Raw genomic sequence first — 27,685 nt, 5'->3', positions numbered from 1 at the left:
CTGTGGGTCGCGGTGGGCAACGCCGACCAGCGCGCGTACGTGTTCGACGAGCGGGCGGCCGCGGCGGGGGCTTCCGATCTTTCTGTCTCGGCAGATTGCGAGGCGGCTCGAGGAGATTTCTGCGTCTTCTTCCGCCTTCGTTTTTCCGCCGCATTGGGGTTTCTGGAGGCGAGACGGGGCCGGTTCCTGTTCGCGGCCGCCGTGCCACCGGCCGGCGTCGCGGAGAAGGAACCGCCGCGGCTCCTGTTCGCCGGCGATGAGGACGGCGAAGACAAGGATGGCTTCGCGGAGAAGAAGCTTCAGTGGGTATTTTAGACCATAAAAATAAATTTTATTTTCTTTCCTTGCTTCAGGTAAATGGATAAAGATGAGGATGGATTTTATTCATCTTTCCTTTCTTTTCTCTAGGTTTGTGTCATCCCTAGGTTTATGTCATCCCTCCATCATCCACTCCTCTAAGTAAACTTAGCATTAAGTGACACGTACCAAATTGAGGAAAAAACTAATGTGAACAAGTGAATGAAGATTAGTTTATTTTCAGAATATATATATATATATATATATATATAATTTGATAAAAAAAAATAGTCAATGATTTTTTTCTATCCTACATCAGTTATAATATAAGTAAGAAATAATCATTTTAACGCCTTGATCAGATTTCAAATTCTAATAGAAATAAATTCTTTAACGGCCTTCATCAGATTTCGATTTCTAATAGATATAAATACTTTAACGGTTGATTTCTAAATGTATATAAAATATATTTTCAATTTATCCGATAAACTTGAATATTTAAATTATATATAAAAAAAGAACTAGCCATTTTATTTATTATTAAAAAAATTAATCATTTTAAAAGAGCATACTGTTCTTTTTAATTATTTTTTAAATTTAAATATCAAACTTTTCAAACTGAATCATTTTAAAAATAATTAAATTGATTTTATAAAAATTTTACATTAATCATTATAAATAATTTAAATACCACATGTGTATAAAATACCTTGTATAAAAATCAAACCCACGTTATATGAAAACCCATCTTATCTCTTATATTGATCATGAAAATATTATATAACTACTAGTAAATCTGTATAATTGTGTGATCATATCTCCCATCAATTTACATATAAAACATATCCTTAAACCTTTGTTAATATCAAAACACTCTTGAAAATTTCATTTCCTGTTAAAATCCTCTCCATCTAATGTTAAAAAATCTATGTTATTTTTCAAAATTACCACTTAAAATCCTCCATAGCAGATCTTGTGAAAGAGACTTTTCCATAGAATAACTAATGCATTACAAAAAATAGCAAATACCATGTCTTTAGGCAAAATGCCTTCCATTATGATAGAAAATCACCCAGCATAGAGATTTAGAAGTATTAGGGATCTAAGAACCAAATACACACCCATTGGACCAGCACATACATGACCTCCCTAGCTAATCTTTTCCCAGTTCAACAATCAACAATATCTGTAACCGAAACAAAATTGGTTTTTTTGGTAGGGAAAATATTGAAGAACAGAATGGTTCAGGTGCAAAGAAATACCCATCATGATCAAACGACTTGGTAGGTGTCTGTGATCAACTGAATCCTTTGTGAGTATTTTGAAGGAGCATTGTCTCTGAGCGGCAAGACATTTACAACCTGCGACAAATTTCCGATAACTCGTGCATAAAAAGAGTTATCTCTTAGAAAGTAGTGCCTAAAAGTATCAAAAGATAGTTCCAGCAAAATATACTCAATATAAAGTAGAAAATTAGACAGAAAATGCACACTAATTAGCATATATTATCATTCTTATTTAAATGTTACGAACTGATTTACCATGAAGGGAAGGGAAGAGGATAGAATATAAGACTATATAAAAAGTTTATAAAGCTTCTTCAAAGTTGCAGGATTTTAAAGTGACATGAGATGAAGGAATATATATATAATTCAAGATATCCTGTAAAATTAAACTTTTTCATGAATAAATGAATACACTGCTGAAACAATTTGAGAATGGCAATGATATAAAATTTTATATTATAACAGTTGAATCAAGCAGGAACTTAATGGAATATCAGGGTAGGCAACAATCTGGAGAATATGACCATATGATTGCAACAAGGTTCACCTCTAATTACCTGCTCAAAGAACAGTGAAAAACTAGTGTGTTCTTGATTTGGATAATTTACAACTGAAGGTATTAATCCATTGCTTACCCACCTTAACATTACTATATGTGCTTGCAGCAGTGAATCTGACAGTAATAGGGAAAAATACAGCTGAATCAGCTGGCGGCACAACAAACTCCATTGACCCACTGACAATGGTTTAAAGTAAAAGAAAAAAAAACAAGGGTTAGAAGAACTTGAGAGGGCAGAGCATTTGAAATTAAAAAAGATTTAACTGAATGTAGAATGATTCTTAAACCTGCGATTAGAGTGATCGATTAGAAGAATAGACCAATCCAACGTCGAATTTCTCGAGTCATACCTAATATAATTTATAAAACAATTAAATAAGCAACAAGACAATTGGATTTTACGAATATAGTTTAAATTGGAAGATAGAAAAAACAAGGGAAAAAGTATAATCCATAAAGAAACAATGTTCTTCCAAAGGAAACTTTAGCTGTAAATAAACAACATTAGGTCCTCTTCAAGTCTAGATATTGTACGGCATCAACAGATCTACCTTCTTCACATCCCAGTTTTAAGCTCCCTAAGTATCAGGGTATGGTACTTATGGAACCCTTGTATGCCTGATGAATTAATCACCAAGAGAATGATACTTCGTTTCTATCCTCCTGAGTAGTTCTGACAGATCTGAGAATCAGAATCTTCAAACCCAGGCATACATTGGCTCAAATCATAGTGGTTAAATTAAATGCCAATTGAGCATTCTCATATCAGGTTAAATTACAAGTTCTAATAATTTGAGTTTTGAATAATTTATCACATTTGCAGAAACTCCTTGATTATCCTATAGAATAAGGTTGATAAGAAAGGGAGTTACTTAGATTCCAGGGATTGCACAACATTAAGTGACAATTTTCTAAGGGAATACATCAGCTTTTTATCTTTACTAAAGAGACCTATCTATGCCAGAAATTTCAAACATAAGATGAAAGTATGATCACAACTATATCCATTTTGGTGAGGAAAAAACATCAAGTACTTACTTCCATTCTCCATCTATCTGCCTTATACTTGGAGCCTCCCTAAGCGCAGGGAGCGGTATGGAGATTACAACATTTTGCAAGTCAAACAACTCTGATGCTTCATACTCTATGTTCACATAAGTTTCGCCACCAGAAACAGAGGGCCAGCAATTGACTATACTCAAATGAGCTATAGTTAGACAATGGCATTCATGGCAAGGTTTAGTACAACAATGCAATACTAACCAGTCAAAGGCAAAGAAGCTTCATCCATCCCCTGAATTCTCCACTTCATAAGGCCAACATCATTTTGGCCAGCAGGGAATGGCCTGTTGGGATCTTTCAAGCCTATAATGTGCTTGCTGTTGAATAACTCTTTGTTGATATTAGGATGGGTTTTGAAGCTAAGGCCAGTAACATCTTCATTTTCAATCTGGAAAAAAGGCGAAATAAAACAATTTCCAGTGACAACTGATGTTTAACTATAAACAAAGTTTGTAGAAAATATTTTTTTTAAGAAAAGGGAAGGCTAAAGGGTAGGACAACCCATACTAAAATTATAAATAAAAATATATACAAGAGCAAGCCCTATTTGGTGTAGGATTTCAAAGCCCTGAGCTTGAAGCAATTTCCAAGGTCTACTTGGAAGAAAACACCTTCTTAGAAAGGCTGATTATTTGCTTGATTTTTAGGCATAGAATTTCCAAGCAATCATGGTTGGAAGAAGATATGCACAAGTGTGAAATATTAATGAATTGCAAGAATCTATCTCTGCTAAATGACTTTATCTTGGACTGCTCCCATTCCAGTCTACTTGCTATAACTACAGTCACCATGCCAGTGTGTTGTCTTCATACATTTTTCAGCTACAAGAATGGATATTAGCTATGCAAAAAACAAAAAAAGAACATGGTGTGGCCAAGAAATATAAACTACAAAAAACCAATCCCATCAAAAGGAAATATAACATATGAAGTCACGTCGTCATGTTCTCAGAGATAACATGGTGTGGCATGAGCATTTTGTCATGTTCTCAGAGGGGATGAAGTTGGGATAACAGTAGCAACAGTATATCAAGTCTAAGAAAAATCTAAAAAAGGCTCTGGCTCCAACTTAGATTCAGTGGCAGAGTAGATTACTGAATCCAAATGCCAGATGGATAAGAAAAACTTGCAATTGATTCATACGAACAAAACACTTTTTCAATTGGACAGTACCATAGAAGCCAGCTCATAAGTATCAAAGTCAAGATATGATGCCACAAAATGCTCATGCAGGTTGTTCTTTTTGGAAATGATGGCATTCATAGGTTGTTTAGTTGATTATTTAGACATGTAGGTTGGCTACATTTTTGTTAATGCTGTAGTATGTTTTAGGCCACTGATAGTTACATTGTGGTTTCAGATGAATGCACATTGATGTTTGATAGCTGTATTGTGGATGGTGTATATTGCATTATTTGTGTTACTGCATTTGTTAGTTAGTTTTATTATTCATTTCAGGTGATTTGGATGCTCACTGAAAGTATTGGTGGTACATCTTTCTTGTTAGGCTTTCTCATGCATATGCTCATATTCTTATTCTCTTACTTATTGGCATACTTGTTCTCAATTATCTTCCCTCGAATTTAAGGAGTGCTGTCGTGTTGATTGCACTAGATTTATGAGAGTTGCTGAGTTTGCTTAATAGATGTATGAGTCTATTTTATTATGTTCCATTCTCACTTAATAGCAATTAGTTGGTTACATGAGAATTAACAGTATTTGAGCAATGTCTACTGATTACTATACTAACCTAGAGAGGTGGGTAAAAAGTCAACCATGATCAAATAGCAATTTTTTTATGCAAACGGGAAGTGACAGAGTCTATGCAATTCAAGACCGGTGGGATGAGATAGAGAACCTGGAGCTGCACAAATCCATCATCCTGGTTAAGAATTTGCAGGGAAAGAGTTCCCTGGATATCAAAGTTGTTAAGAGCACCATCCCTCCTAATGACAACATTTAATCGCTCTTCAATGGTCAATGTGACAGGGTCAGTTAGTGGAAGAGAGGATTTTGATTGGGCAACAGTTGGTTGCACATCCTCGAGAATAACTTCTCCTTCAGCTTTTAGAGACTCCAAAAATTGGTTTGTCTTTTGTGTTTTCCCTAACTTCATGCCAAGGCCTTTGGAGGGAGCAGTAGCAGATGCAGATTGACGGCCTGAATGAACAGAATCTTCAGTAAGTAAAATAGAAATAGTTTAATATAATGGCAACATTTCCACAAGAATCACATGTGCTTCATTCAAGTTCTTTTTATTACTTGGACCATCTGTAAATGGACAGAAAGTTAGTGAGTTGGTACTAGTTTAGCAAGCACCATCATCATGGTCTGGAATTGTTTCCTTATCAAGCTTTCATAAGCATTGCACAGACAGAAGTTATATATATCATCATCATTAAGCCATGTTTACACATGGTTGATTATAAAACACAAGGAACCAAATATAATCTTTTGATCCTTCAACACAATTTATACAATAACAAAGTATTGTTTGAGCTTTAAAAATAATAATATCATATTAGAAGCTCTTTATTTAATAAACGAACTAATGGAAAAATTAGAGAAAAATAGACACAAGAAAAAATTCTTATGATAGATTTGCAAACAATTATTGTATATTTATTAAAAGAAGTTTTATCTTACCATAATGAAACAATTTTCAAAATGAATGAAATTTGTGAGAAACAAAAGAAAAAACAGGGAATAAAAAGAGATTACTTTAGGCATAAAAGACTTAAACAGCATTCCACCAACAGGGGAAGATCTAGTAGTTATCAATCAAGTTAATTAGGAAACTAAATGAATAAGTAAGCTAATTCACCATCATGAATTGACACAAACAGATAATCATGAACACAGCATGGTTGGACATATGATTTGTCTACCTTTGGGCTTACTAGAGAAGGTTTCCACATCAGTGCTCAATCCAATTCCTGACCCACTGCCAAAACCACTTCCAGAACTGGAAATGCTCATGTCATTAAAGCTACTTTCAATTCTTCGAGGACCAGACAAAGCCATCATTCCTCCTTTCTCACCTCTGTTTTTCTCAATCTGTGAAGACAAAGTGCAGTGTTCCATGAAAATTGCATCTTGGATTAGTGTTCAAGAAAGCAAAGAATATCTGGATGTGAAGAATTTCAAGTTTGTTGGAAATACTTACTGCAAAAGTTTATTGCATGGAGACTAATTAAAAATACAATGAAACTGAAAATAATTAGCAATTTGTCAGTGAACAAGCTGATTACAAAGTAGTATAGTACCACAATGTTCACATGTTTAACTATTAACAAGAGAGAGATCTGAAAACTAGCTGATATTATATAATACCTCAACTTTCAGATATTTAACTATCAACAGGAGATAGACAACGCCACTTATCCAGAAAACTAATAAGCGATGACCAAGTCATAGTATCATCATGCTTTTCCACACAAGGTTTCTGATGCTTGAAATTTGGGTCACTTGGCAAGATGCCTTAAAAGACTATATTTTTTGAAGTTTTATAAGATTATGCCACATAAAAACTGTATTAAGTAGAAAATGACTATTAAAACTTTGCTCCCACAGTATCCTTATTCATAGTAATTTACTTGTGATACACTACAGGTCAGAGGTCTGCAAGCGAAAGAGAATGTTAGTATCATAAATGAAGCTACCAAACAATCAATTTTCACTTAATTATTTACAACAATGCAACCATGATGACAAACCATATTACTTCCAACTATTTTGGATTGGCTACAAAGATTGTATCCCTGACACCTTTAATTAGCTTGAATTGACTAACTATAGAATCTACTAGTAGTTTTTTAACATGTTTACATCTTCTAAACATACTACAATGTTATAGAAATTTCCCTTTAACCTAAGATGCACGCAACAATCACACACGACATGATTGCAGATGTGCCTGCATTTCAACCACCCACTATTTCTAAAAATATCATAATCAATATCTCCTTCCAATTAAATAATAGCTCTAAGATATCTAAATTCCTAGTTACAAGTACTTCAAATTCATCCATCTCAAATTTTCTGTCATTTTTCTCATTTCATTTAAACTACATTTGTATATTCAAATTTTGTTCTCCTTCAATTTGAGTGACCAATGTGGGCCTCAAGCCCCAATAGAAAAAGGTTGAGGGTCAAACTGGGCCTTAACAATGATCCTAAAAAGTCTATGAACTCCATCAGCATGTATTGTAACTGTACCTTAATTATTTATATTCTAATTAATCAATCCCAAAGACTCTTCGTATTATCATATATAGGGATTTTTATAAATAATTCCCAACATTGTCCCTTCATTATCTAGTTCCCTCGTACCTTTTTATGCATATATGTACAACAAGTAGAATAGATATAAAATATACCTTGCTTTTGTCGATCTCACTAGCTTTCCGCTTCATGACATCCCTAGTCTCATTAATTTTGCTTTGCATGACCAACTTATGCAATTTTTCTTCATGGCTCTCCATTTCGCAGTATTGTTTAACTTGTGCAACAGTCAAATTTTCTTTGCTGCCCAGTGAAATGGCTTCATCAAAAGCAAAAATGAGCTCAAAAGCCATCTTACATATACCCTCTTCATCTAAAGAGGGTGAATATTCAGGCACCTACGCCAATTTAAGGAAACAATTTTTAAAGTATTTTTGGTGTTGTAAAGCAAAGAAGTTTCATTTAAGAAAAAGAATGGCATACAACATCAAAATACTGAACAAGTATGAAGACAAACAAGCCTTTGATTGTAAAAAGGATACAAGTTTGGATAAGAGTCTTAACGTGTCGAGATCTTCAAGAATGTTACTCTGTTTGTTTGTCACAAGTAGGAGATAAAGTGCTTCTATTGGTTGGTACACATAGCGCACATTTTCAGTCTCAACAAAAGTGTGTTGTTTCCCTGTTCCCACCAGCTTAGGGAAGGCAGCAAGCAGCCCTTCTATCCTTATTCGAGACATCTCCACAAACTGCCTTGAAACCAACACTGCAATTTAAGATAGAAGGAAAAGAAAACATAAGTCATAATGGAACTAATCTAGAGCATGAAAATAATAATAATAAAGGAACAAAGAGGGAGAAAACTTCATGGACTCCAATTAATGAGCGGTTGCAAGAGGTTTACTACAGTTTGTTTCACCATATTTTAAGCTAATTCAAACTTCAAGTTCATCATCTTTCTTCTGTTCCTTAACAGCATAAGTTCTAAAGATGTAAAATAACTACAGATGCAGATGCAATGAATATAGCAATAGGTTATGCTGACAGAACCATGACTTCATGCCAAATTATACAAAATTTTGACTTCAATTTTAACTCAAGAATGGAAACTGATGAGTGAGTTAGAATGAATAGACTTGCATATCTAAGCTTAGCAAGAGACTAAAACTACACAAGAATCATGCAGTCTAGGAAACCTTCTTTGTAATAGGGCGGCTACAAAAAGTTGTATTGACATTTGGAAGCCAAGCCTAAGGTAGAAGAAAGAGTTCATGTAACCTATATAAGATGTTCATTGTTAACATCAATTTATGTTATAATAGAAAGCAAGTAGCACAACAATTTCTACTAGCTCGAGTCCACAATTGATGCAAGTCTTGAATTTGAAGGAGAAAATGCAGTATAAATAATTAGCTAAGCAAGACGCATATCAAGTTAACAGACTATTTTGCAATGTGCAATATATTAGGACATTAGTCAACCACAGGATTCTCACTCTAAACAAGGAACAAAAACAAATACCAAATAAAGTTGAGATTGTAACTAATGAACCTTGAAACTTCAGGGTAAGGAAACTAATTCCTCATTTGATAAACAAGAAAGATTGAGAAACATAATATATTGTCAACCTATAATCCAAGATATTTACGGAAACTAAATCGGCATGATTTGAAGAATAGAAGTGGAACTGTCAAATTAAAATTGGAGATGCTTACCTTTTCCTGGCTTAGTTACAATGGAAGCCGCAAGAACAACCTGATCCATCCAAAATGAATGCTTAGCAAGTAACCTTCATGAATAATCTTATCCATATAATATGCAAACATATTGAAGATTGAAATACAATCATCATGAATATTCTGCTTCTTATTTTCATCACCATTGCCGACCCCACCTAGTGGGCTAAGGCTTGATTGTTGTTGTTATTTTCGTCACCATTATGAATCATGCTACTCCTAAATGTAATCATGGTATATATCATCAATCAATCATGTGCATTGCCTATGTAGGCCCTCTTAATTAATGGTAGTGATGCATTTATGCAGACACTTCGCTGATGCTATGAACCATTGTGAATTGTATGAGACAAGGATGCCCAACTCACCCATGAAAGAAAAAGAAAAAAACTATGGTTGTTTATGATCCACTCATGAAAGAGTGCAAATAAGCAATCTATCCCTCAGAGAAACACAAAATACCGTGCGCTCACTCAACAAGTTTTTCTAGTTAAATTCTTTATCACTGAACACTGTCAAGTGGAAATGTCATTTATTATACTTTCATTGGGGTGACTTCTACTTTGAACTTTTCATTTATAAATATGGAATCTCCAATCTCGGACGACTACAAATGAAACTGATCCAAAAGTGAAACATAAGTGCTTAGGATATTAGAGGGGAATATATGTAGTTCAGTTTTTTGTTAAAAAAAAGTATGTAAAAAAATTTCGAAGCATAACCCGTGTAAACATTTGATAGGTTACAAGTGGTGCAGATCAGACAATATTGGTTAGACAGTTAAAATCAATATTTCCATTTCATTGTGCTCTTCTCTCTTCCCCTTTCCCCTTCTGTTCTTCACACTTCCATGTCTTTTTCTCAAAAAAAAAATTTCATTAATCTCATTTGTCTCTTGCCTTTCCCCTTTCCCTATTTTCTCTTCCTCCATAACTTCTTCTCCGCCTGCCTCTTCTTGTTTTCCTCTCTTTTACTTAGGTGTTAACCAATACCAATCATACCCGTGTATGGTACAGGAGTGGGTACCGCTAAAATATGGTGGCTGATCAGTATTGATTCCATAATTTGAAGACATAAATGCAATTTGTTGATACTGAACTGAATTCCATATCTTCTATGATACATGCTTCAATAATCTGTAAGAGTTTGCACTTAGTCACTAATACACGTACATTTGCAAGGTCATTTTGATTATAACTGAAAATTCAATTGAAACAAAGACAAGATGAACGAGCATGAAAGTCAATTTTCAAGAACATAATGTGCAGTTAAACTACAAATTAATTCAAAAATAGTTACAAATCTTAATCTCATACCATTGTGAAAGAATCTGAAGGCCGAGTGCCTGCAGAGCCGAGTACAGCAAAGGAAGATCTTCGTCACAGCAAGAACTTCAGCAGATCTGTCAAAGATACATGCAATTATATGATAAGAAAATTCTCCTCTTTCTGCGATTCGAAGCCATACGCGACCAATCTTATAGACCAAATAAACAGTATCAAGAGCACCAAAAGGCGAAATCAGTGCAGGGAAATAGAAAATATATCTATATATGATATTTTAGCCTCTATCGCATCAAAATCGAAGAGTTTAGCAGATCTACCAAGGTAACATATGTGAGTCCTGAATCATAACTTTTCCCAACGAACAAAGAACAAGGACAGTAGACGATTATACATTTAAGCGACGTAATGGAGATCTAGCAACATTGTAAACCAACAATAACGACAGGAGCGAGAACGAAGCACGGAAAAGAGGAAAACTCACCTCAGATCTGAAATGGAGGGTTGGAACGGAGATCCATCGAACACTCGAACTCAACAAATCAAGCGCAAAGCGAGACAACGTTATACCGACACGCGGAGAGAAACGACCGGTGATATAACATACATAACGCTGTGCTATAATGCAAATAGCGCAGCGACTTAAACTTGGTTATTTTTGGCAGGGTAAATTAATTAACATAACACAATGTTTACCCTTTATTTTTAGTTTATAATAATTTTTAGTTTTAAAATATTATTTTTATTTCAATTATAATATCATAGTTTCATCTTCTACCGTTAAATTGAGTAGCGTGTCCTTGCTCCGGGACATACTTAGTGATTACGATAGAACAAAATTATTAAAATATAAAGGTCAAATTAGTGATTACGATAGAACAAAATTATTAAAATATAAAGGTCAAATTTTAACGAAATCGAAGTAATGTCCTCCTTCATTATAACAACTGCAACTTCTTCATTTACATCCTCACAGATAGTCGTGAAACCAATCGTGTAAGATCGCTGCGACGATGAATTACACTTTTTACTGAAGAGTAGCATGTCCTTATGTATATAAAATCTTAAATAGAAAAGGTCGAATTTCAACGAAGTCAGACAATGACCTCTCTTGTCGTAGTTAACTATAATCTTTTGATTTACTTTCTCACAGATAATCATGAAACTGATTGTATGAGACCATTAGAATGGTAGATTCTATCAATAATGCTAGTAAATATATTTTATTGAATTAAATTATTACGTTGAGATTAAACCATTGGAATAGTTTTAATCAAAATTACTCAATATTAAAAGTAGTTTCAAAATTATTATAATAAATAAAAAAATATTGGGGGACATTGTTTTGTCAACATACGATATCATTTTAAATATAATAAAAATAAAAATGTTCTTTTCGATTTTTTTGCTCAAATTTAATCTCTTTCTTAACCATTTTAAACCAATAAAAGAAACTAAAAATAAACAAAAAGGATAGGAAGCATTATTTTATATTTCATGGCAAACAAAATTATTAATATTTTATCAATTTATAGCGATGGTCTTGTATTCTATTTATTACCTAATTAAAGTTTTATTCATTCTATCTCATTTTCAAAAATAATATAAAGTTAATAAAATTTAAAATAGTAATTATTTTATATTTTAGACCCTACACAAATAATTTAATTTATTAACAAAATCCACGTGAGACACGTGGAGTACACGCTATTTGCGAATTTTAGATTCTTTGAGGAGGTATTTCAAAAAAGGTTGATGAAATTTGTTTATACAATGAAAGACCAACGCCGTCGTTGGCAAGTCCTTTTTATTTCTCGCAACGGAGACAGCTGCAACTCGGGACAGCTGCAACTCGGAGTTAGGAGCGACGTGCAGAGATCGCCAAGGAGAAAGCTTGTGCCTTACGCCGGTCTCTCCACGTCTCTGCACAAAGAAGGTGCGTCTTGGGCGTCACCATTGTTTGCGATTTAGGAAAGAAGAGAAGTCGAAGTGTTAGTGACCTCCGTTTGTTTCTTGAATGGATTTGGGATTGGTCGAAATATTTTAACAGATTTTTTTTCGTTATACCTTGAATCTTCTACTTCTTCTTCTTCTTTTAAAAAAAAGAAAGAAGAAGAATCTTCAGTGCGTTCGAAAGGGAACTTCTTTCATGGTTTGTGATGGGAAAAGGAATTCTCATCGAGACTTTTAAGGAATTTTCATTTGCTTGAATGTGTCTCCTTCATCGCTGTCGTTGTTAGATAACCAGAGATTCTCGCCTCTCGTTATTGCCCCAAAATGAGAAAATGGTTTCTCGATTCAGTGTTTTTTTTTTAATTTCCTGAAATTTGAAAAGAGAACAGGTAAGGGATAGAGAAGGATTCCTACTCATTTATGATCAAACTCGGGGCTGAAAGTTTCAAAGGTAAGTAGTTAGCCTAAAACCTTTGACAAAAAAATTAGAGGAGTTGGAATTGGGAATTAAGAAAAGTCTCTTATATTTCAGTTTTATTGGTTCTGAGTTGGTAGACGCTAATTCTATCTCTGTTGAGTCTATATCATTCTTTAATTGAACTAGTTGAACTGGTGAACCTCTTACTTTTTATTTGCAAGATCCTTATAGATGGTTGGGATGGTTTGAGAAAAAAGGGTTCAAACTTCATCAGTCAACTTTTTATATTGTGTGTGTTAGGAAGTTCCATGATTGCCATTACAAAGTTAATGCACTTGAAATGTTAAGAACTACAAAAATTTCACTGCCTGGTGGAATTCTTCAAATTATTCCTAGTCAACCAGTCTTTCTCCTAATTGTGATCATCTTAGTATTGGCTTCTTGGTGAATCTTTCTAATACATTATCCAGCAGAAGTAGAACATACCATATGGATAAAGTTTCCAACACAGTTGTGGATATAGAAAGTCTTGGACAACCACCTGATTTATGCTGCTCTGAAAGTCCAAAGATACCGGTGAGTGGAATATTCGATGTCATTGTTTTGGTTTTTGCATGAATAACATTGTATACAAATTACTTATTTTCGTTTATAGTCAAGGTAAAGATTTGAGTTAACTTATGTGCCCACAGAAGGCTCTTTCTCGCAAGAGTTCAATGCGCCCGGAGAGGCATAATGATGAGGAGCTGGAAGCAGATGAATCATTAAAAAGATTTCTTGTGAAAGGTATTTTTTTTCCTATTAACTATCAATTCATTTACAGATGGTTGTTTTCTGTGTGCTGAAAAAAAAAACATCTTATAGACTGCTAAAATTGTTTTGAAATGCTGACATGACTATCTGTCAAGCATATATTTCTGCTGCTATAGATTGTTATTCTCTCACAACTTGATTTTATCTCCCCTACAATGTTTCTATTTGCCTTTGTTTCTTTTTCTTCCAGTGGTACCTTCTCAGGTGGAGCAATTGAGGCATGCAGTGCAATCTTTACCAAATAGCCCTGTTTTTCCAGATTCTGGGGAACGAAAGAACAAAAGATTAAATCGCTTAAACTTCAACCATCCTCTGAAGATTCTTCTATTCTTTGCAACCTTGTAAGCACTCTGAAAACTTCTCCAGATACAGTCTTCAATATGAAAGTCACCAGAGTAGTAAATTCTCATGAATTTCAGTGAAGGCAGGAATTCTATATATTTAGTTTTGGCCTTGCAATCTATGCTGCTTGAACTACCTTTTAAGTCAGTAAGCCACATAGATTGCAATCTAGGTATCTTAATTATTGTATACTAACTTTCATCTGGTATTCTATGATAAAACAAAGAAGTCACTTCCAAGTTCAACCTATACTTGTCCTAGGTTCTAAATCTAACCTACTGATTAGATAGCTAGCAACCTAACACTTCCTATCCTTTTACATCGACCTGCAATGAAGATGTAATAACCTGAGAGGTATAACTCGATTAAAGCAATGAAGATAGTAGTTGCAGTAGAAAGAAAAATATTAGCATTTTATTGTTAAATTAGCAAATTAACACTCTTGCTAGATTCATTTCAACTTGGTGGTGACCACTGGTTGTATTTTATGCATTTCTTGTTTCTTTTTCTTGCATCAATCAAAAGTTTGCTCTTTGTTGATGTGGCAAAATGCCATCTTTTAATCAAGAGAACAAAGCAAGTGATTATGTTCACTTCTTTTCCTTAACCAAATGATGCTCTCTCCTGCAACAATGAACAGGTCAAGCCTAGGGACAATGGTTCTCATATATTTCACTTTGACGATTAATCAAAGAGGCGAGAATTAACTCAGATTTTACACTATACGGCCATCTGTCTGCTAGGATTACAACTGTAATAGCTTAAAACAGTACACTGGAGCAGTTGTTATTGTTGTTTACTGTGTAGTTTGATTTCAGTTGTAATATTGCATGGTGAGTTAACAATTCTTGTGTTGATGAAAAGAAAGGAACTTTAAATTAGGCAATTTAAATTAATATTTTATTAATTTACAAGAGAAATGATCGGCTAAAATGTACGAACTGTTCCTATTTTATTAGCATTCAATGTTTTTTTTTAAAAAAAAGAGAAATTTAATTGAGCAAAAATACGCCCCTTTTGTATTGTTAATGAAAAATTATATAGTTTTCCTAAATACAGTGTTCTATACTTATTATCTCTTCCGATGTGTATTAAATCTTAAATTGGTAGGAAGGACTTAATCTCTTTAATAATATTTATATTATAACAATTACGAAGAAATTGTAATTATTATAATTATAATAACAAATATAAAATTATAGCTGTTATAACTATGATAGCATATATGAAATTATAATTTCTATAATATTATAGTAGTTACGATTTCGTAACTATTATAATATAAATTTTTTTTATTTATACAACTATTGATGCAACCAAATGATAGGAGATAATAATATCAAATAATATATTAGACAAATTTATTATGTTCATACAATTGACTAATGGGATTAAGTGACATGAGATAATAATTTATTTTGTTCATTTCAGTAAAAAAGTGGAATCTGCCATTCTAATGGCTCATACGGTCGATCCCAACGATCAGAGGAGGTAAATCGGGAAGTTATAATTGGCCATAATAGGAGAGGGCATTGCTTTGATTTCGTTGAGATTCAACTTCTGCAAGAAAAGGTGGAATCTGTCACCCTAGCAATGATAAAAGATAATAATATCTAGCAGCTCCACACGGTCGGTCTCATAATCATTTGTGAGGAGATAAATCGAGAAATTGCAGTATTACTCACTTTGTTGGCCTTCATCGAGATTATAGAACCCTTGTCTTCTTCTGTAAGTCTGCTCCGTTGTAACCAGTTATGTCCCAGAATTAAAAAAAAAAAAAGAATTTTTGTTCATTGTAATCTGCCCTTATTAACCCCATTTTTTTTTATTATTTACAAAAAGTGGGGAAAAAATCAATATGGACGGAACGGAATGGCCGCGGTAGGATTCGTCTCGCGAAAACTGGAGCTCCTCCACCACCCCGATCTCTCCCGCTGCCTCGCCGCCTTCCCTGCCGCCTCCGAGCTCAGGCGCGTCCATGCGCTCGTAGTCACCTCCGGTCTCTCCTCTGATGCCTTCACCGTCGCTCGGCTTCTCGCCAGCTGCGCTGTTCCTTCCTCCGGCGACCTCCGCCATGCCCGCGCCCTCTTCGCCAGCATCGAACGTCCCACTCCCTTCATGTACAACACCATGTTCCGCGCGCTCTCCCGCAGTCCTCGCCCGGTTGAGTCCATCCACCTCTACTCCCGCATGCTTCGCTCTGGCATCTGGCCGGACCGGCTCACCTTCCCCTTCCTGATCCGCTCGTGCTCGGTGCTCGGATCCAGGGGCCTTGGTCGAGGAGTCCACTGTCACGCGGTGAAGCACGGGCTCGACTCCGACGTGTTCGTCGTCAACAATGCCATCACCATGTACTCGGATTGGGGCGACATGGTCTCCGCCCGGAAGCTGTTCGACGAGCATGTTGACGTGGCGGATGTTGTCTCGTGGACCGCACTGGTTACTGGGTACTCGAATTGCGGGCAGTTGGATCATGCGCGGTGGTTGTTCGATCAAATGCCTGAGAGAAATCCCATTTCGTGGAATGCTATGGTTACAGGGTATGCAAAGGAAGGGAATACCATGGAAGCACTGCAGCTTTTTGACAAAATGCCCGACAGAAATCTGGCTTCATGGAGCTCGATTGTTTCAGGTTTTGCACAGTCAGGACGTTGCAAGGAGGCGTTGACGGTGTTCAGAGAAATGCTCGTGAGGAATGTCACCCCAAATGAATCAGCATTGGTCAGCGCAGTGTCTGCCTGTGCACAGTTAAGGGATTTGAATCAAGGGGAGTGGCTACATAAGTACATCATGGAGCATATGGTCGAGATGAGCATCATCCTAGGTACAGCTTTGGTGGACATGTATGGCAAATGCGGGAGCGTTACAAAGGCCATTGCCGTCTTCAACGTGATGCCTGAGAAGAACGTGTATACATGGAACTCATTGATCACCGGCCTGGCCATGAATGGCTCTGAAAGGCCAGCACTGGCTCTCTTCTGGAAGATGCAATTGACTGGTTTGGATCCAAATGCAATAACCTTCATTGGACTGTTGAGTGCCTGTAGCCATGCGGGGTTGATCTCTGAAGGCCAGCAATTCTTTGATACGATGACTCGAGTTCACAGGATTAGGCCCCTCGAAGAGCACTATGGTTGCATGGTTGATTTGCTCGGCAGGGCAGGGCTATTCAAAGAAGCTCTTGAGTTTGTGGAGACTATGCCAGTGGAACCCCATCCAGGACTGTGGGGAGCCCTTGCTGGTGCATGTAGGATTCATGGAAATGTTGAATTGGGCGAGAAAGTAGGGAAGCAGTTGATCGATTTGGAGCCGCACCACGGTGGGAGATATGTCTTGTTGGCAAACTTATATGGTGCTGCAAGGAGATGGGACGACATGTCCATGGTGAGGAAGTTGCTGAAACAGCAGAAGGCTGCAAAATTCCCCGGGAAGAGCCAAGTCTAGCCTAGCCAGTCTAAGCCAACTGATCCCTGGCATCCTCCTTGAAGACAAATCAGAGATTGTTATGTAAACTGAGAAAATATCCTCAAAATTCTGGTGCCAGTGCAGTTTTCATTGTTATCATTCAGCAGCTGCTGCAGGACTCTTAGAGCCTTAATTTGAAGTGGATTTGCTTCCAGCAAACATGAAAGCTAAGCTAAAACCTCATCTTTTTGAAGCATCAGATAATTGTCACAAGAAAGAAACTTGGCTGATGGTTGGTATTTCAGAAATTCGAGTGCAAGTTTCTCAGTGATTGAAATAAGATGAGCTTGCTTGATTAGGAGGCCAGAGCTATCCAAGAAAGTGATTTCCTTGCCCTTTTACTTGGTTATAGATTCTGACTGACACACAACTCATTTTGATCTAAACTATTGTTCTTTGATTAGCAGTGAGAGGGAGAAAAGATTATCACTCCATAATTTTGTTTCACAAGTTGTATTTTTCAAAGGTAATTGTATAAACTGTGTATCAAGACATGCATTTTTTATTTTTAGCAAACAGAGATTCAAAGCTGTTCCATGGAATAAAGAATCACAGTCTAGGAGTAGTCGGATAAGTTTCAAAGAAGAAAAGTTTAAATTTATGAAATTAATTATTTAAAACATATTCTTAGTGGATCGACTCAATCTCAGTGACAATATCAAGAAAAATATTCTTGAATATGAAAATAATAATAAGAATTTCCTGTCCGCATCATCTACATGACTTCATGGAAATAAAATAAATAAATCATGTCGACACTTTTGCTCACGACTGGTTCAACGAACTCCATGAACGATTCAATTGCGTTCAGTAATCTTTACTCGTGTCTTAGGTTGTGAGTTAAGTCACACCGTTCCTCTTAAGTGTTCGTTTCCCTTGAATTTCTCCTGAATTCTAGGGTTCTTCCCCTTCGTTTAGGCTGAAAGGAGTGAGAAAAGAGTGTGCTGTCCTCGAGGGGGATCTCCTACTGCCACAAATCCATGGTCGCATACCAGTGGATCTCGTAGCGCAGTAGAGCGGCGAGATCTGAATCCAGTGAGTGCAGAGTAACGTTTTTTAGTAATTTGCTTCCTCTTCTCGTGGTGTTTCACTTGTTTTCTTTTGAAAGTATTTGTTATAGCTCGAATTGCCTCCAAGTTGGAGTTTTTCCTTCTTTATTGGATAATTTCTACGAGGTTTTCGAGTTCACTGTTCATTTGCGTGCTTGAATTTAGAGTTTGGAAAGCCTTTACTCGAGCTATAACTCTTTCGGGGAAGGCATCTGTATGAATTTCTTTTCTCCCCTGCAAAAGGTCTTCTTTGCTTTGACGTTTGGTTCGTGGCTTTCTTCGAGCGGAAACGTGAGGCTCTCGTAACGGGACAAGCTAAAAGGAATCTCCTTTTATTGCTGGTTTAGCTTGCCTGTACTCTTCCCTTTCTTTCATGTCTTTGCGGGCTGACGTGCGATTTGTCGCGCAGAGATCAAGAAACGGGTCAACTAACTTCTGGTTGGCAACGAAAGGTGGACAGTAGAACCGACTTATTTGTTTGCTTGGTTGTAGATGGACTTATGACCAAGTATCAAGTGTCAGAGTAATGATTCAATACCCGTGAGTTCCTGAACCTTTTTAGTTGGCATTTATTAATATTTTCCGAGTTTGATTGACCGCAAGATTTCGTGCCACGTTTCAGCACTTCCTTGTGGAGCCTTCCGTCTTCATGCGTGAAAATTTATTCATCTAATACGTTCCGGGAAGTTGCTGACAAATTATTTCAGTGATTTGTCGGGTTGTCCTCGATGATTGAGGGAAAAGTTTCCTGCTCCGTCGGGTTCCTTGTTGTCCTAAGAGTGACTTGGTATCTTCCAAAAAAATAGGATCAGTTCATTCTTTAGGGACTGCTGGGAGCTGATAGTTGGTCCATTTTGTATCTGTTAGAGCAAAGACTCGAACATGGGATGCCTGCTTTCTAAAGAAAAAGATTCAGATATCGGAAACAGAAAAAAGCCAGGGAATGTGGGGGAGGTGGCAGTCTTTGTGCCCGGGTTGCGAGTCCCAAAAAGCGTGGACTTGTTTCTGTCACTTGGTGATAGCCTGCCGAGGAGTTTAATCGAACGTCTGTCAGCCTTGAGAACCAGAATTGTAGTTATGGCTGCTCAAGAGGCCCCTACTGTGGCGAAGCCCAGGAGGAAAACAGCAACTCAGCATGGTTTGCTAGACTTTACTCTGTTTGTGTAAATTGAGTAGACAAAGTACCATTCCTTTTGTGCATGCAGGAGGTTCTAGTTTGGTTGATCTTCGGCAGGCTCTTGAAGACTACTTACCAGTCCTTCTTGGTTTGGTAAAAGATGGTAATATGCTTCAGTTCTGTTCTGTTATCTTGTCTGTTTTCAGTGTTTATGTCATATTTGTTCAATTTGTTTCCAACTTTTGACAGTAGTGTGAAATTTACAGGAAGTCAGCTAGTAGACAGCGTTCACTTTGTATGGACTAACCAGGAGGATGATGCTGAGGTGGTTCTATATGTCAGTTACACGTTTTATTAATACCATAGGGTTAGAAGAAGCAGGAATGACGCTGATTCTATTGCAGGAAACGAAAATTGCAAATGCTTGGTACGAGGTGCTCTCAATTCTGCACTTGATGGCCATGCTGTGCTTTTCTGAAGCCAACTCCTTGCTTCTTCCTAAAACATCTAGTGATACCAATTTAAAAATCTCTGAAGGTATATATCTAGATTGGATTTATGAAACTAATAGAGAATATCTTCTATCCAGTCAAAATTATCCTTGATCAAGATGGTTCTTTAGATATTTTCTGTTAGATGTTCATTTCCTTTATTGCAAACATAGTGGTGTCATAACAATGAGCATGATTCAAAAAGTGGAAGTTTCAATGCATTTATGGTGTAGTTTTCAACTGTTTTTTTAACTATTAATACTACTTGTATAATCAAACTCTTATTTCACTTGAGTTTTTCTCTCCAAAAGCATTTCTCCCCGCTTAACTATATTTACCTTTTTCATGTCAAATTTACTATCTCAGTCTGTGTAAATCTAAATTTTATAACCAAATTGCCATTCTTCTTTTTGCTACTCCTTTACAGAGAGTAGGAGGACTGCAATTGATATATTCTTAAAAGCATCTGGTTATTTGGATTGTGCTATTCAACATGTTCTTCCTCAACTTCCTCCTGATCTAAGGTCAGCATTCGATATATTTTTTTGTCCATAAAGCTTAGATATTGACTTATGCATTACTTGCCATGTCATCTTCAGACAATATTGAAATTTACATGCTGTGACCTTTTCATTTTCACTATTGGTAGGATGGATCTTCCTGTCGATCTCGCTGAAGGAGTGCTCCACTCTCTTCTTATGCAAGCATTGGGTCAGGTATCGAAAGTTCACTCCACTATTGAATTTTTCCTCCCTTATGTACCTTTTCTTTTAAGCTTGACCATGCTTCTTTCCTGAGAGATCCTTTTTTTGATCTCCCTTTGTGTAACGTTATCTCAGTAGTCACTGCTTTGTTGCAATTCTACATTTTTCTATTAGTCCTCTCCCATGCAATGTAGCATTGCAATCAAGTACAACAGAATTTTACAGAGAAAGATGTATCGGCAGGTTAAGTTTAAACTTCAAAAATGCATAGAATCAAACTATTTCTGTTATATGAATTAGGGTTTGAGCAGACTTATTACTTATAGAACATAGAACACAGGGAAGGTATCATTTAGATATATAGAATGAAATGCCTAGATTCTATTTGATTATCAGATTGGGAAAAGTTGCACTTGAGAAAACTAGAATTGAAGTAGTTATATTGATGTTAGAAAAAGAATCTAATTTGAGAATATTTAAATTTTAAATCCTGTAAGAATATGAGACATTTGGTAATTAGTCTATTTTGATTTTTCATCTTTCAATTTCAATATCAATTAACGAGGATAATATTATTTCCCAATTTGCTTATTTGTTTCCCTATGTTTATCAGGATTGAGTTCATAAAAGTCACACTTTAAACTTTCGATCGCAAAATGTTTCATTTTCAAACTTCTGTGCATGGGTTAGTTTCATGCTCGTGACACTTAAATTAGTATAAGAGCCAAACTTAGTTCGATCAGATACTTCATCTTCCTCTTATTGTTTTGTCCTTGCTCACATTCCCATCCACTACTCTGTCATTATTGGCCCTTTTGCCTCTGCTGCAACTTCAATCTCATCATCCATCCAATCTTGCACCAATGATACTACTTCACGAGCTGCCCACACTCTACTATAACGTTGCTGGCTCCACCTTCCACCTGAAGCAACAACATTTTTTTTCTTTTGCATTCACAATTAAAAGCATCTGATTTAATGTTTGTAAGAATTTTGTATTAGATATTATACAAATTCAACCGACACTAAGGGAACTCATATAATCATTATAAGATCATATTCTTCTGAATATTAATTTCAAAAATACCATTTTTAGCTGTCTAATATGGTAACATCCATGATCTGTATATTTGCATATGATTTCACTTCAACATCACAACTGTACTATTGACTTGGATATTTAGTTTTTCACACACTAATTAGGTCTCCATTCCCATTGTTTGTATAGAGCGTGGATATTCAACTAGGGATGGCAATGGATAGTCCCAAGGCCACACTGGCTGTCAAGAGGAGGCTAGCATGTGAGATGGTTAAGTGCTGGCATCAGGTATTGTAACATTCTAATCATCTTACATTTGTTAGGCGAATTGGACTTCTTCCTATTGCTTTACATTGCCAACTATCTATTTTTTTATTATATTTTAAATAAAAAGTTGAAACTCATGTACATAGTTTGAGTTAATAATTTTTTGGTCTCCCTTCAGGCAGAGGACAGCATCACAAAGTATCCCTTAGCTGAAGGTTGGAGAGGAAAACATCAACTATTTATCAAGTGGAAGCATGTTGAAGCAAAGGTTAGTCTTTTGGTTCTCATAACTATTTTCTAGATATTGAAATTTACAGGCTCAAGTTCTAAATTTGCTATAATGTATGCTGACATAAATGCACACTACGAAAATAAAATTCTTAATATACATACATGTAACTAGATTGTCAGTGTCTGATCAGAGAAAAAGATAAGAGAGAATTGTTAGGGCCTACCTGGCCGGACTAGAATGACTTGCCAATGCTAAGTGGGTAAAATTCCTTCAAGAATATATACCTTTGTCTAAAACATCCACCCAATGTGGACAATAAGGCCGCTCTAATGCATTAAGTCATGCAATAGCCCAAATGAACATGACAGTAGTAGTAGGATTTGATTGCTTTAAAGATGAGTACGCTACTTTGTGCTGACTTTGAGATAATGTTTGAGATATTAGTAATGAGGACTATTATGATTCGGTTGACTTTGTGATCAAAGATGGTTACCTAATTAGGGTACTAATTTATGCATTCTTAGAACATTGCTTAAACACTTCCTTATTTAGAAAATTCGTAAGTTCTTGGCATCAATTGTTTTTAACTTTAACAATTTCATAATGAATATTAGGCAAGGAAACTGGTAACATTTCACAGAAACCATTGACTTCAAGAAATAGAAAACATTTGTCGAGCATCTCTTTTCTCTGGCTTAATATCATGAGCTCTGTATATTTAGATGTCTTTTCTCGCATCAACAGGCTGCTGCTTATTATTATCATGGTGTTATTCTTGATGAGGGTAACACTGAGAAATCCCATAGGATGGCAGTGGCTGCTCTCCAAGCTGCTGAAGAGTTTCTTAAACAAAGCAAAAAGGCTTCTGATGCATTCAATGCAATGCCTCCTACATCAAGGTGATTTTCCTAATATTTATTTACAACTATTTAGATTCCTTTTCTGTTTGCTTTTCTTTTATAAAAGCAAGCTTTTCTGTATTTCCTTCTGAGGAATATCTCCATTTTACGATTCAGACAACAGCTGCAGTTAGGCAATTCTAACCTTTTTCTTGAAATGTGACGCTGCACAAATTCACTCTGATAGATTTGAAATTTAAACTGATTCCTTATTTGCATCAGAATGTTAATTAGCAACAGAGCCAGTGCAATTGTATCAGTTGGGGAAGAAGAGGAACTTTCCATGATCTACTAAAAGAAAACAACTTGATCTGGAATGGTGGTGTGTAAATGCACAGTCAAATATGCGCATATCTATAAATTTACTTCTGCAACCAAGGCCAATGTTTGGCATTGCAGCACATTTTCCTCCTGAAACACCCAAAGTAAAAGACTTCTTACATGCAGTATTTTGTTTCTTTTATTGCAGGAATCCTCCTCCCTGGGGTTCTATGAAATATCTATACGAGAAAATCCCGAAAGATGCAGCGAACAAGGTTCGCATAAATCAGGACCTCTACAGTCGAGACAGGTGCCTACATGTGTCAATCAAATATAGTGCAATTCATTCATTCTATGGTTTGTCTTTACTTGATTTTTTGGATCTCAGAAAATGTCTGTAGCTTTGTATCCTACACAAGATATCTTCTTGTGCATCGTAAAGTACTGTCTTTAAGTCCAAAGACACAAACTACATTCTCTTGATAGAGATTGTGTTCCACACGAATTGACATATCGTCCATTTCAGGATCCTTGAGAGAGCGCCGACGTTACCAGATTTCGCAGTGGCTCTTAAACCAGACAATTATCGACTTCCAGAGGTGGACCATGCTTGGAATAAGGAAGCATCAGCAATTTGAACGAGCTGGCTGGATGAAGGATCTCTTCTTAATGATATTGCTCTATGGTGTGTGCATCTACCTCCAGGAGGAAAAGTTCCCAAAAGTTTGCAAAGAATCAACTTCATTTCCTCCCTGCTTCCTTGCATATATTGTAATCTGTGGCATTTAGAGAGAGTACATAAAGATTGTTTTTTCAATATATTTTTTCTTGAAAACAAAAACTATAGTTTTTTGGTGGTTTTTGTGAAATAATATACTTGAAGGTACAGGAAAAGGGATGTTCTCGTATTCCCTGGTGGTTTTTCTGATACAAACTAAAAACTGGTGTTGCAGATTTTTTTTTTTTTTTTGGTTTAAACAGTTTTGGGCCAAAATTTAACGTTCTATTTTAATTTTTCTGATTAAAAAGATGCTCTAATTTATTATTCAATTGGGTATAATTATTCAATTGTTCTTTAATATTATTTAATATTATTATCTTCTATTTAATTTTTAAATTGCTATGATGTTGTTATATATTATAACAATTATATTTCGTAATTATTATAATATAATTTTTTATTATTTATATTATAATAATTATGATTTTATATTATTATAATGTGAATTTTTATCATCATTGAATATATAAAGTATATATTGTAGCAATTATATTAAATCAAATATAATTATAATATTTAAAGAAGAGATAACAATATTTGTTTAATATGTAGATAAGAGATAATAATATTGAACATTTCTGAAAATATTTGAATAATTATATATGGTTAAATAGTAGGGTGAGATGTTGTTTTATAAAAAATCAAAATAAGACATCCCAGATGATTTAAAAAAAACATCATTTAACTTTTGTTTAGTAGTTTTCAATCTAATTTTTATTTTAGATAATACAATGAGTTATTGTGTTTACGAAACGTTGATATAATTTATATTATATATCGATTAAATTGGTAAAAATTTATTAATTTTTTTACAAACGGATGTAATAAAGAATTATTAGTTATATGGATATAGTCTTCCTTGAATTTTTAATATTTCATATGTATTATTTATGAATGGAATATAATAAGAGATTATTAATCATGCTAATTATCCTCTAATACAATGATTAAAAAAACTTTATTTATCGACCCTTTTGATTGAACAATGGCATAGTCAGGATTTTAACTATCTTGATCTTCAATTGTTGGGCTACATTGGGCTCTAGACTGTACTGGATTGGATTGATTGGGTTGCACTGTAAAATAATGTATTAACTCCAATTGCAATTGTATTGTAAAATAATGTATTGGTTTCAATTGCTGAGTTGCATTGGGTTGGAGTCCAATACAACCCAGCCCTAGCTACGCCATTACCTTCGAGCATGATATAATTATAAGACATCTAATAATCTCTTTGACAACTCGAACTTAATTCCCATGTAGAATAATTACGTTCATCCTACTCAAAAATCTAGGCAAAATTAACTGTTGAATAAGAAATCGTTGCATTTTTAAACTTATTCAATAGGTGAATCGGAGAAAGTTTGTTCACTTTCAGAGACCGAATGTCTATTACTAAAAGAAATTCAATTATCACAATTTAAAATAATTATTGTTAAGTGAAAATCTTTTAGTTAAACTAATTTTAGTTAAAACTTAAAACAATTATCAAATTGTATTTAGCACATTAAAAATAATAATGATCAAATATTATCATCTATTTTAGTCCTTAAAAAAATTTTAATTTCTCACCCATTAAGATGTGGTTGAGAAAAAACCAAAATAAAAAATGGTTTCTTGGTAATGTTTGATAATTTGTAATAATTTAGAAGAGTTTATCAAACATTTTGAAGTATTAGTTTACTTTGGACAATTTGTTGGCTTTTGTATTTTATCTTATAATTTAGAATAATACATTTTAGGTTATATAATTAGTGATAATCTACGTTTCACGTAATTAGATTATTAATTTACTCAAAATCGATTAAGGGTGAATAAAAAATTAATTATTTAAAGTCAGTCCATAATAATATTAATGGTTAATTAATGCTATAGTAGAAAGTACAAGAAAATAATCCCACATCGTTTCGATCGATTTATTTGATTTAATCAAATTTTTACTCAATTCTTATTTTTATCAAATAGTAATTCTAATATAGAAGGAGGGTAAAGAAATTAACTATATTTTTCTATATATTGAATTATCTATATATAATAATTAGAAAGTAAGTTTTTGCTTTATGGTTTTTTATATACGAATATGTGCAAATTATTGATATATAAGAAAGAAAAATTATATTAAATTCATTAATAAAAAAAACCATACATAAATCTATTGACTTAATCACGTAGGCTGTTTTCTATATATTAAAATAGAAATTATCATAATATTTATTCTATTATTATTATTAGATGAGACTATTTCTATATGTTAAATTATTATAAATATTTATTTACGTTATAACAATGAACTCTCATCGACGGAGGATCAGTTTTGCAGCCGACCATGGAGACATCGACGGAGCTAATGCCAGGTTTGCCGGAGTGTCTTGCCCGCGAGTGCCTCCTCCGCCTCCCCTTCCACGCCCTCTGCGTCGCTCGGAATGTCAGCAAGAAGTGGAAGGAAGAAATCACCTCACCGTCCTTTTACCGCCTCCGCAAGGCCACCGGCTTTGCCTGCCCAGTCGTCGCAGTCTTATTCAGGATCAATCTTCACCCATTAATCTTCTCCGACGATGAAGAGGATGACATCTTATTCCCCTATTCTATTAGAGTCGCCTTGTTCGAACCCATGACCGGCGTCTGGACGGAGGTACCGGCAATCCCCGGGCGTCCTTGCTATCCGATATCCTGCTGCTATATGGCCGCCGTGGGGCACGAGCTGGTGCTGATCATCGATTGTGATAATGGGGTCACAAAAATGAATAGCGAGGTCCATGTGTACAATGTGATCGCCGGCACTTGGCGCCAGGGCAAGTCGATGCCGCCCCTGTTGCGCCGCCATGCCGCCGCGTACGCCTCCGGGCCCCGGGCGGTGTTCCTGGCCGGCGGGAACGACCTATGCAACTGCTGCTTGAACTCAGCGCTGTCATACGACGTGGCGGCGGATGAGTGGGTGCGGCTGCCCAGCATGTCGCGATCCTCGGGATGTACTCGTGTGAAGGCATGTTCGCCGACGGCGCTTTCCGCGTCTTGGAATTCGATACCTATCGAAATGGCTGGAGGAGCGCCGACGAGTTCGATGTGGAAGCGGGGCGCTGGAAGAAGTCGGAGAGGAAGATAGCGTCGGCGATTTGCGTGGCGGCGGCAGAGGGGAGGGAGTACATGTGCCGAGATGGCGGGTCGAGGAAATTGGAGGTGTTAGAGTTCGTCGGCGGCGGCGATGGCGGAGCAGGGGAAGTGTTGGATACGCACGGCGGCACCGTCGATGGGTGGCGGAGGCTGGGAGTGATTCCCCGTGACGGGTTGAGGCCTACGTATATGGTGGCGTGGGATGGAGGTATAATGGTGTGTAACAGGCAAGCGGCGTACGTTTTAGAGATTGGCGGCGGCGGCGGCGCCGCCGCCCGTCGAAAAAAATGAGTGGAA

General features: G+C 35.9%; 5 protein-coding genes across 10 annotated transcripts; 4 read left to right on the top strand and 1 right to left on the bottom strand.

Moving 5' to 3' along the window:
* Positions 1–1,333: 1,333 nt before the first annotated feature.
* LOC141841469 (coatomer subunit delta-1-like) lies at positions 1,334–11,002 on the bottom strand. 3 transcript variants are annotated; one of them, XM_074729645.1, is made up of 13 exons: positions 10,931–11,002; positions 10,480–10,565; positions 9,143–9,182; positions 7,970–8,193; positions 7,583–7,825; positions 6,092–6,260; positions 5,062–5,363; positions 3,406–3,592; positions 3,181–3,334; positions 2,430–2,492; positions 2,223–2,319; positions 1,560–1,658; positions 1,334–1,483 (listed from the first exon to the last, which is right to left on the bottom strand). In XM_074729645.1, the coding sequence occupies exons 2-12, from the start codon at positions 10,480–10,482 to the stop codon at positions 1,569–1,571; spliced, it is 1,572 nt and encodes a 523-aa protein (XP_074585746.1). In that variant the 5' UTR covers positions 10,483–10,565; positions 10,931–11,002; the 3' UTR covers positions 1,334–1,483; positions 1,560–1,568. The 3 variants fall into 3 exon arrangements, with proteins under 3 accessions (XP_074585746.1, XP_074585744.1, XP_074585745.1); XM_074729643.1 differs by having other exon boundaries at positions 1,334–1,658; XM_074729644.1 differs by lacking the exon at positions 10,931–11,002 and adding an exon at positions 10,729–10,805 and having other exon boundaries at positions 1,334–1,658.
* Positions 11,003–12,294: 1,292 nt separating this feature from the next.
* Positions 12,295–14,795, top strand: LOC141842156 (uncharacterized). Of its 4 annotated transcripts, none has more exons than XM_074730378.1 (5): positions 12,295–12,382; positions 13,291–13,393; positions 13,510–13,603; positions 13,821–13,971; positions 14,613–14,795. In XM_074730378.1, exons 2-5 carry the CDS (start codon positions 13,307–13,309, stop codon positions 14,677–14,679), a joined length of 399 nt encoding a protein of 132 aa, XP_074586479.1. In that variant the 5' UTR covers positions 12,295–12,382; positions 13,291–13,306; the 3' UTR covers positions 14,680–14,795. The 4 variants fall into 4 exon arrangements, with proteins under 4 accessions (XP_074586479.1, XP_074586480.1, XP_074586481.1 ...); XM_074730379.1 differs by having other exon boundaries at positions 13,288–13,393; XM_074730380.1 differs by having other exon boundaries at positions 12,363–12,437.
* A 1,049-nt stretch (positions 14,796–15,844) lies between these two features.
* On the top strand, positions 15,845–17,863 carry LOC141841970 (pentatricopeptide repeat-containing protein At5g66520-like). Its single transcript, XM_074730175.1, has one exon. The coding sequence runs from the start codon at positions 15,845–15,847 to the stop codon at positions 17,414–17,416; it is 1,572 nt and encodes a 523-aa protein (XP_074586276.1). The 3' UTR covers positions 17,417–17,863.
* A 469-nt stretch (positions 17,864–18,332) lies between these two features.
* Positions 18,333–24,413, top strand: LOC141840744 (uncharacterized). The gene is made up of 13 exons (XM_074728808.1): positions 18,333–18,472; positions 18,896–19,026; positions 19,109–19,624; positions 19,692–19,766; positions 19,870–19,928; positions 20,008–20,140; positions 20,522–20,618; positions 20,744–20,810; positions 22,027–22,125; positions 22,283–22,372; positions 23,081–23,235; positions 23,705–23,806; positions 24,023–24,413. The coding sequence occupies exons 3-13, from the start codon at positions 19,369–19,371 to the stop codon at positions 24,132–24,134; spliced, it is 1,245 nt and encodes a 414-aa protein (XP_074584909.1). The 5' UTR covers positions 18,333–18,472; positions 18,896–19,026; positions 19,109–19,368; the 3' UTR covers positions 24,135–24,413.
* Positions 24,414–26,603: 2,190 nt separating this feature from the next.
* On the top strand, positions 26,604–27,679 carry LOC141837540 (F-box/kelch-repeat protein At1g15670-like). The gene is made up of 2 exons (XM_074724917.1): positions 26,604–27,159; positions 27,261–27,679. Exons 1-2 carry the CDS (start codon positions 26,604–26,606, stop codon positions 27,677–27,679), a joined length of 975 nt encoding a protein of 324 aa, XP_074581018.1.
* Positions 27,680–27,685: the final 6 nt, after the last annotated feature.

The sequence above is a fragment of the Curcuma longa genome, chromosome 11 (assembly GCF_044706935.1).
Source record: "Curcuma longa cultivar G26 ecotype Majalengka, Jawa Barat chromosome 11, ITB_CL_G26_1.1, whole genome shotgun sequence".
Classification (NCBI taxonomy): Eukaryota; Viridiplantae; Streptophyta; class Magnoliopsida; order Zingiberales; family Zingiberaceae; genus Curcuma; species Curcuma longa.
The sequence above is the reverse complement of the archived record's forward strand: the minus strand, read 5'-3'. Positions and strand labels throughout refer to the sequence as shown.

Excerpts from the sequence above, each read along its gene's own strand:
- LOC141842156 (XM_074730378.1), top strand. The coding sequence starts at position 13,307 with ATGGATAAAGTTTCCAACACAGTTGTGGATATAGAAAGTCTTGGACAA. Across the intron at positions 13,604-13,820 it reads AAAAAGATTTCTTGTGAAAG|TGGTACCTTCTCAGGTGGAG; the intron begins GTATTTTTTTTC and ends TTTTTCTTCCAG. Across the intron at positions 13,972-14,612 it reads CTTCTATTCTTTGCAACCTT|GTCAAGCCTAGGGACAATGG; the intron begins GTAAGCACTCTG and ends AACAATGAACAG.
- LOC141837540 (XM_074724917.1), top strand. The coding sequence starts at position 26,604 with ATGGAGACATCGACGGAGCTAATGCCAGGTTTGCCGGAGTGTCTTGCC. Across the intron at positions 27,160-27,260 it reads GGCCGGCGGGAACGACCTAT|GCATGTTCGCCGACGGCGCT; the intron begins GCAACTGCTGCT and ends ACTCGTGTGAAG.
- LOC141841970 (XM_074730175.1), top strand. The coding sequence starts at position 15,845 with ATGGCCGCGGTAGGATTCGTCTCGCGAAAACTGGAGCTCCTCCACCAC.
- LOC141841469 (XM_074729643.1), bottom strand. Across the intron at positions 8,194-9,142 it reads TGTAACTAAGCCAGGAAAAG|TGTTGGTTTCAAGGCAGTTT; the intron begins GTAAGCATCTCC and ends CTTAAATTGCAG. Across the intron at positions 3,593-5,061 it reads ATGGATTTGTGCAGCTCCAG|ATTGAAAATGAAGATGTTAC; the intron begins GTTCTCTATCTC and ends CCTTTTTTCCAG.
- LOC141840744 (XM_074728808.1), top strand. The coding sequence starts at position 19,369 with ATGGGATGCCTGCTTTCTAAAGAAAAAGATTCAGATATCGGAAACAGA. Across the intron at positions 22,373-23,080 it reads GGAAGCATGTTGAAGCAAAG|GCTGCTGCTTATTATTATCA; the intron begins GTTAGTCTTTTG and ends TCGCATCAACAG. Across the intron at positions 23,807-24,022 it reads GACCTCTACAGTCGAGACAG|GATCCTTGAGAGAGCGCCGA; the intron begins GTGCCTACATGT and ends CGTCCATTTCAG.